Source organism: Aspergillus multicolor (genome assembly GCF_047715735.1).
Source record: "Aspergillus multicolor strain CBS 133.54 unplaced genomic scaffold BDW74scaffold_8, whole genome shotgun sequence".
NCBI classification, from domain to species: Eukaryota; Fungi; Ascomycota; class Eurotiomycetes; order Eurotiales; family Aspergillaceae; genus Aspergillus; species Aspergillus multicolor.
This window is the reverse complement of record NW_027395959.1, coordinates 132,346-144,765: the sequence shown is the minus strand read 5'-3', so window position 1 is coordinate 144,765 and position 12,420 is coordinate 132,346. Positions and strand designations below refer to the sequence as shown.

At 51.3% G+C, this 12,420-nt stretch overlaps 4 protein-coding genes and 4 non-coding genes across 8 annotated transcripts; 7 read left to right on the top strand and 1 right to left on the bottom strand.

Moving 5' to 3' along the window:
* The first annotated feature begins 1,862 nt into the window (after nt 1–1,862).
* BDW74DRAFT_150310 (uncharacterized protein) lies at nt 1,863–4,418 on the top strand. The gene is made up of 2 exons (XM_073723995.1): nt 1,863–3,348; nt 3,413–4,418. The coding sequence occupies exons 1-2, from the start codon at nt 2,584–2,586 to the stop codon at nt 3,926–3,928; spliced, it is 1,281 nt and encodes a 426-aa protein (XP_073585148.1). The 5' UTR covers nt 1,863–2,583; the 3' UTR covers nt 3,929–4,418.
* A 205-nt stretch (nt 4,419–4,623) lies between these two features.
* Nucleotides 4,624–6,629, top strand: BDW74DRAFT_150308 (glycoside hydrolase family 28 protein). The gene is made up of 2 exons (XM_073723994.1): nt 4,624–4,751; nt 4,831–6,629. The coding sequence occupies exon 2, from the start codon at nt 5,374–5,376 to the stop codon at nt 6,466–6,468; it is 1,095 nt and encodes a 364-aa protein (XP_073585147.1). The 5' UTR covers nt 4,624–4,751; nt 4,831–5,373; the 3' UTR covers nt 6,469–6,629.
* A 620-nt stretch (nt 6,630–7,249) lies between these two features.
* On the top strand, nt 7,250–7,351 carry BDW74DRAFT_t99. The gene has a single exon. It is a non-coding gene; the product is annotated as a tRNA-Ser (tRNA).
* A 495-nt stretch (nt 7,352–7,846) lies between these two features.
* BDW74DRAFT_t100 lies at nt 7,847–7,918 on the top strand. The gene has a single exon. It is a non-coding gene; the product is annotated as a tRNA-Arg (tRNA).
* Nucleotides 7,919–8,767: 849 nt separating this feature from the next.
* Nucleotides 8,768–8,874, top strand: BDW74DRAFT_t101. Its single transcript has one exon. It is a non-coding gene; the product is annotated as a tRNA-Ser (tRNA).
* A 1,108-nt stretch (nt 8,875–9,982) lies between these two features.
* Nucleotides 9,983–10,430, top strand: BDW74DRAFT_150303 (uncharacterized protein). Its single transcript, XM_073723993.1, has one exon. It carries the CDS (start codon nt 9,988–9,990, stop codon nt 10,156–10,158), a length of 171 nt encoding a protein of 56 aa, XP_073585146.1. The 5' UTR covers nt 9,983–9,987; the 3' UTR covers nt 10,159–10,430.
* BDW74DRAFT_t102 lies at nt 10,380–10,484 on the top strand. Its single transcript has one exon. It is a non-coding gene; the product is annotated as a tRNA-Ser (tRNA).
* Nucleotides 10,485–10,615: 131 nt separating this feature from the next.
* On the bottom strand, nt 10,616–12,412 carry BDW74DRAFT_150301 (Hydantoinase B/oxoprolinase-domain-containing protein). Its single transcript, XM_073723992.1, has 3 exons — nt 12,154–12,412; nt 11,761–12,103; nt 10,616–11,712 (listed from the first exon to the last, which is right to left on the bottom strand). The coding sequence occupies exons 1-3, from the start codon at nt 12,294–12,296 to the stop codon at nt 11,107–11,109; spliced, it is 1,092 nt and encodes a 363-aa protein (XP_073585145.1). The 5' UTR covers nt 12,297–12,412; the 3' UTR covers nt 10,616–11,106.
* Nucleotides 12,413–12,420: the final 8 nt, after the last annotated feature.

The window sequence follows — 12,420 nt, the reverse complement described above, 5'->3', positions numbered from 1 at the left end:
CGCTAGTATGTACTCGGCTTTGAAGGGCGATGGGTATGTTGTATTTGTGCTGTTAATAAGGGAGGAGTTCCTTTAATGCTCTTCACGCTTCGACGCGCGGGGGGCAATGATGCCTAGGGAGTCCTTTATAGAGTGCTAGGTGAGTCCAGATGTCCGTTACTCTTAGGTAAGCCCTAATTACATGGTAGCATGGGAAGTGCATAGACATCGTCGTGTAACTCGCTTTGGATTCTGCAACTGCAACCCCATCTCTGGGGGGTTATTTGAATCGCAGGGCATACCTTCTTTCTTTTGACGAACCTCATAGAGCTTGAAGCTCTTACAAAACAATTCATGTCGAGAGGCATATTTGCACGGCTTCAGCGCATGTCAAATTCAAATGAGACGCCTTCGATATCGTTCTTATACACACCATCTTCTGATATCCCAGCCTGGGTGGGCTTCGCAGCGGCACATTCAAGACCTCGGAGACCTATGTTGATAGAAACAGAACCCTGCTACATTTGAAACTCATGCCGGAAGCGCAGAGAAGAGCAGCAGGCCTCCAGGGTGACAACAATCTTTACCAAGTGCTCCATCTCTGTCTCAAACTGGCGGCCGTTGTCGAAGTTGTATCCAATGGCTCTAGACGGTTCTTCTCGGTGCCCCAGGATATCTAAAGACATTATCACGTCGCTATCATAATTAGGTATGGATAGATCTTCTTGAACAGACTCGCATTCCATGTAGCTTGTCTGATCCTATCAAGCCGATTGATGCAACGGCTTCTCGGTCTCACATCCGCAAAGGATGCATAGCCCTAAAGTGATCAAAAGCTGGATTTGTGGATGTGGGTCTTTCATGATATTGTGGGATAATTGTCGTTTTCGAGTGCTCTTGAATTTCGTTAACGGTCTGGAGACGGGGGGTTTAGGCTCTGAAGCGTGAGTAGTGGCCTGAGGGTCGGCCCGGGCCCGGGGATCATGTTCAGGTATTCGTTCCATGATTATTACAAAACTTTGTAGCATGATGCCCATATAATGGCTTCAGGCACCGATTGTTGATGATTGCTGATTGTTGATAACTGTCTGAGTGGCTTTTGTGTTTGGAAGACTGCTTTCACTAAGGCAAGGGGGAGGTAGGTAGGGAGTGTACGAGAGTTCTGGAAGGCGCGGTGGAACTAGCGTAACTGCTCCTCTACAATCTTCTCAGACGTCATTTCCTGTGGTGTACATCTCTCGCTCTCAGAGGCAGATGCCTCTTCATTCGGAGTCATTGCACCCATTCGAATCCTTCGTCTCCGAAAATTCAAGGTCTCTTCCGCAAACACAACCTTGACAGCGATTCATAGGCACCTTCGTCATGGCCTTGGAACGGCTTGCAGCAACCAAGGCTCTTTGCCACCCCCATGACGGGACACGAAAACGGCGGAAAGCTAAACAAACCCTGGAAGTGAGTGTGCAGCGAATCTACGGTCCCAAATTCCCATCCCCTTTCGGGCTGCTAGAACTAATAACTATCCGGTCAATAGTCCAGGCTTCCAGCTCATAGGAGACATTCCAAGCAAAGACGAACCCCCCTCGGTTGTTCAATGCGTCTGGCCAGTTTTCCATTCCACGGTGAGACGGTTAGTCCAAGTGACCACATAGCACAGAAGTCAGCAGACCGCCGGGAAGACCTTCGCAGAACAGACCCGCGCAGTCCAGAGCACCTGGCAAGCGTAAACCAACTCGTCATTTGCCAATTCATGCAAAACCTTCCCGTTCAGTTGGCTCGAGGCAGCATCTGCTCCCCGCCAAGCTCGTCCACGTCGGAAATAATCAGCCTCGGGCATCACGAAGGAAAGGTCAAGGACAACAAGCTCCCTTTGAAGAAATGAGGCGCGAGCGTTCACAATAACGCCGAGGATGGGTATCGAGGGTAATCCAGAGCATTCTTCTCGGACGCTGCAAATGAGTCAGATCCAGATCACAGCGGGGAATTCAGCTTGATCTGTTACGACCTGGACTGATTATTAGAACGTATGCATGCACCCGCGTCTGCATCTGCATCTGGAAGGTTCTGATTTGACGAGGCCGGATATATGCTGTCTTGGACCAGTTCAGTCCTCAATTTCATCGCTTTCTCTCGGAAGCTCGGCAAGACATATGCTTGGAGCTGTGATTTGAGTCAGTTATTAATGCTTTCGGTTTCGTTATGACTTTTTGACTGGCAGCAGCTCATCTCTAACGTCTCCAGGACAAATATGCGAGAAGGATATATCATCAGAGCATCACCTTCGGGAGATCAGCAGCCTACCCACTAGCTATGATGTGCCTTACAATTTACGGAACATACTCTCTTCGTCCGTGGGGGTGTACTGCATGATATGCTGTTACATACACGTACTGCTTCTGATTCCTGATTTGTTTCGAACACGGATCACCGGAGGCCCCTTGTACCCTGTACTTTGCAGCATTTGAATTAGGGCTGACTGCAGTGTAACGGACAGCTCGAATCAAGTCAAGGCCTCCTCTCTTTACACCGCCGCTCCCCCCGATATATCCCCCTGAGATCCCCTCACTTTCCTCTTGGCAGAGTCTAGCCAACATCTTTGCGGTCATCATGCCAGGAACAATTCTCATCACCGGCGCCACCAGCTCCCTCGCCACGCGCATCATCAGCCTCCTCCTCACTAGTTACTCATATCAAGTCCCGGATTCAGAGCGCGAGAACAAGCACGAGTATACACTTCTAATAACAGCCCGCAACCCATCTAAGATCAAAGTGAAGCTCCCCGAACTCATTTGCAACACAAACATCAGCATCAAAGTCAGAGCTCTTGACCTCTCCAGCATCTCATCCGTGCACACCTTCGCTACAGAAGTCAGCGCAGACGTCCAATCCAGCAAGATCCCACCGCTGACTAGCATAATCTGCAATGCTTCGCACTGGGACCTGCGCAAGGAAGAGGAGGTAACAGACGATGGATACGAGCGGACATTTCAAGTTAACTTCCTTGCACACACAGTGCTTATCCTCCGCCTCTTGGGCTCATTCAAACCTGAGGCGGGGGGTCGCATCGTGCTTCTCACTTGCGATGCGCATTTACACTGGCCGTTGAGATCCGTACTCGAGCGTGGACGCGCGCGCGGCCTGGAGAAGTATCCGCCTGGTATTCCGGATGATCTAGACGAGTTGATTACGGTAGAGTCTCAGGCTCCGTCTGAGCCACAGTCCCCAGAACAAATCTTAGAGGAGCTACAAGAGAAGCCGAAGATCAGGAAGAAGGAGAAGCCGGAATGCATGGCCCGCGGAATCCTGCGACACGTCCACTCGAAGGTTGCCATCATTATGTGGATGTACGCGCTAAACCGGCGGTTAGAGGAGGTGCGTTCACCCCTTTCTTTTTATGAATGGCAGGAGGTAGCTAGACTAATATGGCATGGCGCAGGACATCGCCCTCAACACCATCACCGCCATTGCAATCAACCCGGGGACCCTCCTCGACTCGCGCCAGCTACGAGTCAACACCCCACTCCGTTTGAAACTCCTCTCTCTCTTTCTAATGACAGCCGTCCGACCCTCCCTCTCCTTACTTTGCCGACTACCGTTTGTGGGGAGAAAAGTCAAGGCTAAGAGGACGATGCGGACGTGTGCTGAGGCATCGGGCGGGGTTGTGGGTTTCGCGCTCAACGTCAAAGATGACGCCGGCACTTCTGGCGGTACAAGTAGCTCTACGGATAAGGATACGGGGGTCGAAACGAATGTGGGTAGTGATAGGGGCGGCGGCGGTAATGGCGATAGCGATGGCGATGGCGGATATTATACGCTTTCACTGCCTGTTAAGAACGTGGGCTTGCCTGATATGGGGTGCTCGGATGAGGAGAGACAGGAAGCTTTGTGGCGGAAGACGCTGCAGTGGGCGGGGATTTGGAATGGGAATACGGCGATTCAGGTTGATATTTAGTCTATCTATTCCATAATCATGCCTTCATTTCAAGAATCTGCATTGGATATTCATGCGGGTACAATCCTCCCAGGTGGCCAGATATCAAGTATGGGAACGCCAGTAAACAGCCTGCAGAGGAAAGCACAACAGCTGCCTTCCCAGGAGACATTCTATAGTACAGAGTGAATTGTGGAATTGCGAAGTTAAGTGAAACTAAATCTCTCAACACACGATATATCCGTACAGCATGGTGTATTCTGACGATGGACACAGAGATATCAATGCAAAGTGCTACCTGGTTCAGAGCCAATCAAACCATCCTGTATACGGAGTCCATAGCGCCACTGATGGCTAGCTTCAAGAACTGAGGAAATAATGATGAAAGGGGCGAATTCAGGAGCTAGCACAGTAGCCACTATGGTGGCTACACCTCCTCCTCGTAGGGACCTTGATGGATGGACCAGAAGCAATCCACATCCCAGCCATAGAGTGGCAGGCATACCGCCAATTTCCCGAGGCGAGGCGTGCTCTGGAATACTGACGAGAATCGAGAGATAAGCTGGGCAGATGAGTCGGAATGCCCCGCCTTCCGGGCTCCGTAAGGCAGGCAGCAGCATTTCCACTCCAATCTCTGTCTTCTGAGCCAGGCTGCGGTGTTTCAGGCTCAACGATGGTTTGTTGGCTGTCATGCTAGACAAGGGTCCAACATTTCTGCATCATGTCTGTTTAGACTTTAAACTTTGGACTAGAGGCTGACCGTTGACCGTTGGCGTTGACGTTGACGTTGACGTTGACAGCTGCCCTGCACTCAGCGGTGGATGCTTCCAGATCCCAGGTCCAGGTGAGTTCTCGCCTCACCAATCCGTCGAAAACCCTGCGCTGATTACACTAAGACATGGCGCTGATATAGATTGCATAAGATTGCCATTCTGCCAACAACAAAACAAGATGAGATCCCCCTGCAATTTACATGACACAGATCGAACTGGATTGAGAACCCTCCGCGGGCCCAGGGGCCAGGGTCGGGTAAGACAACCTCAGACGGCCGGGACTTGCCAGGGAACTTGAGGGAACTTCAGGCACAGACGAGTTCGAGAAAAGCTTCGAAGCCTCGGCTCCGTCCCGATCCAGGCTGATCTCCGGCGAAGCTTTGCTTGAGAGTGGAGTGCCCATCTGCCAAGTGGGGAAGGGGTGTCGACCGCTGTTTGAGATAGCACCCTGGACGTGACTCCTCAGCCCTAGGCCGGCAATCCCGGAGTGTCATGGATGATGGCTCCATGGTTGTGTTGAGTTGGGTTGACTCCTGGCTGGCCATGTCCAGGACCGGGTATAAAAGGTCGAGGGACACCCATATCTTCACTCCTCAACATCGTCCTTCATTCTGCTTTCTCTGCCTTCAACTCGGGATCTGTTGATCATATCCCTGTCATTCTTTGCTCTCGCACTCTCATTCAGTCCTTACAATGCATTTCTTTCAGAACACTCTCATCGCCGCGGCCATGGGCGCTGCGCTGGTCGCCGCCGCCCCTGCCGCTGACCTCGAGGCTCGTTCCTCGTGCACCTTTACCTCAGCCTCTGCCGCCAAGTCCGGTGCCTCCAAGTGCTCCACCGTCACCCTAAAGGGCATCGAGGTCCCTGCCGGCGAGACTCTCACCCTGGAGAAGCTCAAGACCGGCGCCACCGTCATCTTCGAGGGCGAGACCACCTTCGGCTACAAGGAGTGGAAGGGCCCCCTGATCTCCATGTCCGGTGACAACATCACCGTCAAGCAGGCCTCGGGCGCCAAGATCAACTGCGACGGCGCCCGCTGGTGGGACACCAAGGGCAGCAACGGCGGCAAGACAAAGCCCAAGTTCTTCAAAGCCCACAAGCTCAACAACTCCAAGATCCAGGGCCTCAAGATCTACAATACCCCCGTCCAGGGCTTCAGCATCCAGTCCGACCACCTGACCATCTCGGACGTCACCATCGACAACTCCGCCGGCACAAGCAAGGGCCACAACACCGACGCCTTCGACATCGGCTCCTCCACCTACATCACCATCGACGGCGCCACCGTCTACAACCAGGACGACTGCCTGGCCATCAACTCCGGTGAGCACATCACCTTCACCAACGGCTACTGCTCCGGCGGCCACGGCCTCTCCATCGGCTCCGTCGGCGGCCGCAGCGACAACACCGTCAAGAGCGTCAGCATCACCAACTCCAAGGTCGTCGACTCCCAGAACGGCGTCCGCATCAAGACCGTCTACAAGGCCACCGGCTCCGTCACCGACGTCACCTTCGAGGACATCGAGCTCTCCGGCATCACCAAGTACGGCCTCATCGTCGAGCAGGACTACGAGAACGGCTCCCCCACTGGCTCCCCCACCAACGGCGTCAAGGTCGACGACATCACTTTCAAGAAGGTCACTGGCTCTGTTAGCAGCAAGGCTACCCCTATTAACATCCTTTGCGGATCTGGCTCCTGCAAGGACTGGACTTGGTCTGGTGTCAAGATTACCGGTGGCAAGAAGAGCTCCAAGTGCAAGAACGTTCCTTCTGGTGCTTCTTGCTAAGCTCTTTTCTTGAGCTGGGCTTTTGTCTGGGTGGTAGACCTGGCACTGCGGGTCGTTGTGGATAAGCTACGCTTGTCAAGTACTAGTGGCTGTGGTAATCATAATTTGTATATACCTCTGTATAATACTTAGAAAATAATCGAATCCTGATTAGGTGGAAACTTCTTGTTTCTTGTTCTATTTTCAATGTTAGCTTGCTGGACTTCGATTAGTGCCGCTCATCAATCTCTCCCTCTTTGATAGGAGTCCATCAATTCCAACACTGGCAGCCGGAGAACGTTTTAATAGAATCTCCCCACCGCGGTGTCGAGATGCAAAGATGGTGTTGCGTTTCCCTATCAACCCAGCATCTTGGCTACCAAGCTCTATAAACAGGCGTGCATAATGCCCGCTTCCCGGACCTGCTGAGCTTGCCGATGCTGGGCCCTGGCTCGGTCCAGACAGGTAGTTCCCACGGGTGCGACGAAAAGGGGTTCGGGGTAAGCGTCGATATATATCAGGATATCGTAACAGCTACCCCTCTGCATAGGATCCAACCTTTCATAAATACATGGCTACCCAGCCCACACCACCCACTGGGTAGTCCAATCCATGACTGATCGTACATGCACGTGTATCAGAATGCTAGAGTTAGCCTGAGAATACGTAGAAAACACTAAGCAGCAATCAATTTTACATTCCTCCTCAGACCACTAAGGTCAAGCGACATTCAGTCGCCGATTGGGGCAATATAGGTTCGCAAGGTGATGGGCTATACTAGAGACGAAGGTGATCAGTAATAGGCACTTTGGCGGAGTGGCCTAACGCGGTGCCCTGCTATAGTATCTCTGATATAAGCCAGGCATTTCCTTCGGGAGCGTGAGTTCGAATCTCACAGGTGTCGTTTTTTACAACTTTTTGTCATTAATTCAGCCATGAATGGGAGAACAGCTCGGTGATTAATATAACCCCAGTCATAACTGAATGTTTTTGCACTAGACTCGTCATGTCTAACGCGCATCCTCTCGTTCTAAGGTGGTCTTATTTTAGCCCTCCCAACTGCGCGGTTTGGATGTAAGTTGTGGACTGTGACAAGCAACCGAACCAGACCAAGCATATTAAGAAGACACTTTGAAAGCCCACTGGTTTTCTTTACCATTAGGTCGCCTTTCTCCGAGCCGTTATTGCTGCGAATGGAGACATACCTATGCCTATCCGTAAGCAAGGGTACACACACTACTCAGTGTCGCTCCAGACACTTCGCTATGAGCTGCGTACAGTACAGGCTTGATGCTGCCAAGATATCTAGTCGAGTGCGTTAGTTAGCAACACTCTGTAACTTTTTTGAGAGCCAATCTTTGAGCTATAGTTGCGGCTAAGAAATTAAATTCCTAACCAAGCCCCTGTGGCCTAGTGGTAAGGCGTGTGACTTCTAATCTCAAGATCGCGGGTTCGAAACCCGCCAGGGGTTGTGCTTGATTTTTTTGCTCCTCTATCTTTTTTAGGGCATGGACAACATGCTTGGTAGCCAGTGATGTCTTTATAGCAGTGGTAGTAAAGTTTTATAAGCTGGAGTATGTGCCGTGCTTGCAGTAACAACGGTGGGTTGGCCCTTAACACGGTCAGGATTGGGGTTCTACAAGTTTTGCTTAGGCAAGGGATATGTTGCTCGCAGTCAACATATCATTATTCGCCAACTTGCACCCAACAACTTATTGCCTGATAGAAAACCCGTGCAATCAACAGGGCCCCGAGCACCTTTCCACAGTCAACCTTACTCTGAAAATTTCCGTGAGAGTCAAAAGAAGGCCTATACACGGCCAAGTTTTCAGCCGGAAGTAGGTATAAATTTTAAACTGACCGCATAACTTACGAAGTATATTTTCCCCAAATCATCATCTGCAGTCGATACTGGATGCTACGAAATTGATCCCAAGCGATAGATCCCAAGCGCAGAGTGCCAGAGTGAGACCCAAACTTGCAGACCCAATAATCGGCCTGCATGGTGCACCGTGCTTTGCTGCTTGGTAACCGACAAAATTTTCAGCCTTCCTTCGGAGCACGCGGGCGTCTCGTCTCATCTCTCCTTCATCATGCCTTGCTATAGTCGAACCCCCAACTGAGGTTTGCAACTTTTGCAAGCAGCTATTATGATTTTCCTATGGTTCACAAATATGCGATTCTACCACACAGTCTACTACACGGGGTACGACAATCGCCCCTGGCCATGGCCATGTCCAGCCCTAGACCCCTAGCCTTCGGTACGGGCCTGCGCATGGCTGCTTATAAAACCATAATTGCGACGATTTTCCAAGCAACAGGCACTTTGGCGGAGTGGCCTAACGCGGTGCCCTGCTATAGTATGATCTTCTGCATACAAGCCAGGCATTTCCTTCGGGAGCGTGAGTTCGAATCTCACAGGTGTCGATTTTTTTCAACTTCTTTATTTTTTACAGCTTCCTAGCGACCAGTAGTAGCCTCAACCGCGAGCAATAACACAAGCATCTCCTCTCCTCAGAAACATTATACATTATACCTTCCTTTCACTCCCCCTCCCCGATCGAGCCACTCGAGATCGAAGACCCGGGCGCTTGGGATATTCAACCTTCCATCGACTCGCGATCAACAAACACCCAGTATGTCTTCAGTCATTCGAATCTCTAGACAGATACCGATGGCACCCAATTGTGCACATGGAACGTCGCAGCATCTGGGCGAATGCTCCGACCAAAAGCACCATACCGTATCCAGCGGCGGACTTATACTGCTTAATGACTTACCCCCTGACTCTGAGGCTTCCTATTCCAATCGAGAACGACCTTTTCAGAGTTGACCATTTCGCCAAAGCCAACGAGTCTCTGCGAGAAACTACGCGCAAAATGCAAGATCGGCCGATTGCAACTCAATGGTGATCGTGGACTTCCTGGGCTCTGCAAATCGGATCGACATTGAGAAAGCTCTCCCCTTTGCGGATATATGCTGTAGGACGGCCCGTGAAAGAAGGCGCTGTGCCTAGGGCTGTTAGGTCGTCCTACTACTGTCGTCACCATACAGCGTCTATCATGGACTATCTGACGGATTCGCCTGCAACTGCGCCCAAGTCACCACGCCCGTCAACAGATAGGGATTGGGAACAAGCAATACGTACGCATCACGGAAGAAACCCGCGGCATCTTGCAGCAACTAAAATCATTGTATGACAGACCCGGGATAACGTGTATTTTTGATTTCGAGTACCTCTCAATGCCGAAGCGCTATTCGCCGATCCCACTACAGCTCGCAATAAGACAGTTAGATGGGAAGCGTCTGTACTCAGGAAACATTGAGTACGGTTTATCCATGCAGGAATTTATGGATGGGTTATCCCTGTATGTATCAGTATCAACCAAGCATGGAAGGATGGGTACCCTGTTCCCGCGGTGTTACGGCGGTCTCCGGACAAATGGGGCGACGCTGAATCATGTCAGGGATCATCTCTCTGATGTCTGTGGTTATAATCCAGACAACATCCAGATACTACCTTGGTTCGCCGCACAGGACATGCAATGCTTCTTGCGGGTGTTATCCGGAAGCAGCGAGCTGATCCAGAAGAAGAAGATCTCGCACAAAGGGTACGGAAATTTCGAAACCGTCAACGTTAGGATTCTTTGCGGCAAGCTATTCCCGTCCCTGGGCTTCTCACCACAGGGCTTCAGTTCAGTCCGCGCATGAGTCTTTGGATGACGGGACTTATCCTATTGGGGATTACCAGACGGCTCTATACAATACGAGGCAATGGCGACGATAGTCAAAGTTCCCTGTAAAGGTGGCTTGATTCTCATCCTGGGGCGCCTACGATGGGGTATATAGGGTTTGGTAAGTAAGCGGTCCCAGCGCAGCCTGCAGCACCCATTAGGAACATAAGATTCAATAGCTCGGCACAATGTCAACAAGGCACTTTGGCGGAGTGGCCTAACGCGGTGCCCTGCTATAGTATGACTTTCCATACAAGCCAGGCATTTCCTTCGGGAGCGTGAGTTCGAATCTCACAGGTGTCGACTTTTTGGTATTTTTTTTCTTAGTCTTCTTGCCGCTTGCTGTTATTATCTGCCTGCTGTCTGTCCGTCTATACAGCGCTAGAGAAGTGGAAACTCTCGTTCATCCCTTTTGCAGTGGCAACGTGGGCTATCTTCGCCTCAACGGCACCCTTTCGCACACCCGGTATGATACAATCTTTAAACGCTAGCTAGGTAATGGTCGGCAATGCCACAGCGGATTTCAGGCGAGGAAGGTCAAGAAACGAGCATGCTTGTGGTTCACTTGTATATAGGCTACCGATAGTAGAGTCCTATATAGTGACTTAGCTACCTCATGCTCCGTTGGACTGCAGATAATCTGCACCTGGCATTACCGAACATGCCTCATGCAGGACGATTCGAAAGATGTTTGACTCGTGCATCCTCTACTGCACAAGTATCATGCACCGGTCTGACTTCTCAAGCTTAGCCTACAGTACTTTTCCACCTCCACCTTTGCCAGGACCCTAGAAGTTTTAGGTAGAAAAGGCATATTCAGGAAGGGAGAGCGAGAACTCACGAATAATAATTTGATCACCTTTCCTCGTCCGACATATATTCTTCCCGCCCAAAGAGATCTCTCTCGTGCCAAACTCGTCATGCCTCACCCCGATATTTTGCCGCATTGCCTGGGTTCATCACTGCACATGTCATAGGGCGCAATCGTCCGTCTCCCGCTAAGAACAGAGATGTTCAGGTCTCGAGTAGGCGAACCCTGTCTCGGGCACACCGTTGACCAGGAGTCCACCGTAGCCGAATGTAAGGTTATTGTAGGTCCCTTGCCTGGAAGGCCCAGAGGACTAGGTCCGTGACTCGCTGGGATGTTTCGACGTTCCCACCGACTGATGCGGCGCCGAATGAAAGGGACAGACAGTATGGTACTTTCAGGGAGGATGACTTCGATCGGCGCGGGGCAGCCTTGGTTGAGCGGGATGTCGCTTGTAACCAGCGAGCGCAGAGCGTAGATGGTAGCACTGAATGTGATGGCTTTCAGAGCGCTGAGTTTCCCGTACATTTCTCGCGGCGTCCCGGTAAAGTCGAAAGTGGCTGAACTGTCTTCTCTGTTGATCTTGACTTGGAGGCATAGCTTGGGGCCATTGTCCATGTAGTCAACCGCTTGCAGCGGGAGACCGCTGAATTGGTCGTGGACGGATCGGAGAAGGTCGCGGACGACCTTTTCGGCGTTGTTTTGAATGCGCTTCATGTATCTCTGAGGGCAATTAGCATGAAATGATGACACTACAAAAGGGCTGTTTACTTGAACTGTTGGAATGCCATACTCCCTTATTGATCCGTGACTCAACTTGATACCTTTCCAATTCGCAGCAACCTGAGCCTTCAAGTCGTTCACGTTGTCAGACCAGGTTCTTGTAACGGTGCATCCTGGATATGTCGCGGGCTTGCGTAGGATAATCTCCGCCAATCCTTCTTCGTCGAAAACCCCTTCCTTGACCAGACCGAGGCCTGCATTTACGATGCGGAAGAGCGCAAGGTGGTGGTTTCGGAAAAGTGACGACCTTGTTCCACCAATGGCCGCGACTGACTGTGAACGAGGTTCCTGAATGATCTGAAGCGTAAAGTATCTGGGAAGACGAGGAATGCTTCAAGGAATTCAGCAGGCGGCGACGATGGTCGGATACTGGTGAAATACCTCCAAATGGTAAGGGTGCACTGAGAGGACGATCGAGGATGCAATAGCAGCTGATTGCTCCTTCTGTTAAAGCCTGGTCTTGGAGAAGATGCGGTCGTCGCGCCTTCCGGCAACGAGTTATCGCTTGGCCCAGACACAACCATTGCCGACCTCCTGATCAGCAAAAAGGCCAACGTGCGCGTTGACCCAAGCGGAAAGAGATGTATGGCCCAGGTCTGTACCCGACATTGTTATGGCATGAGTGACCTGGCATCCAAGGCTTCCTTG

Bases quoted from the DNA above. Each gene is read 5' to 3' on its own strand.
- BDW74DRAFT_150301 (XM_073723992.1), bottom strand. From the start codon at position 12,296: ATGGTTGTGTCTGGGCCAAGCGATAACTCGTTGCCGGAAGGCGCGACG. The intron at 12,104-12,153 runs GTATTTCACCAG...AATTCCTTGAAG, and splicing joins TGCACCCTTACCATTTGGAG to CATTCCTCGTCTTCCCAGAT. The intron at 11,713-11,760 runs GTAAACAGCCCT...AATTGCCCTCAG, and splicing joins ATGGCATTCCAACAGTTCAA to AGATACATGAAGCGCATTCA.
- BDW74DRAFT_150310 (XM_073723995.1), top strand. From the start codon at position 2,584: ATGCCAGGAACAATTCTCATCACCGGCGCCACCAGCTCCCTCGCCACG. The intron at 3,349-3,412 runs GTGCGTTCACCC...GGCATGGCGCAG, and splicing joins TAAACCGGCGGTTAGAGGAG to GACATCGCCCTCAACACCAT.
- BDW74DRAFT_150308 (XM_073723994.1), top strand. From the start codon at position 5,374: ATGCATTTCTTTCAGAACACTCTCATCGCCGCGGCCATGGGCGCTGCG.
- BDW74DRAFT_150303 (XM_073723993.1), top strand. From the start codon at position 9,988: ATGCAATGCTTCTTGCGGGTGTTATCCGGAAGCAGCGAGCTGATCCAG.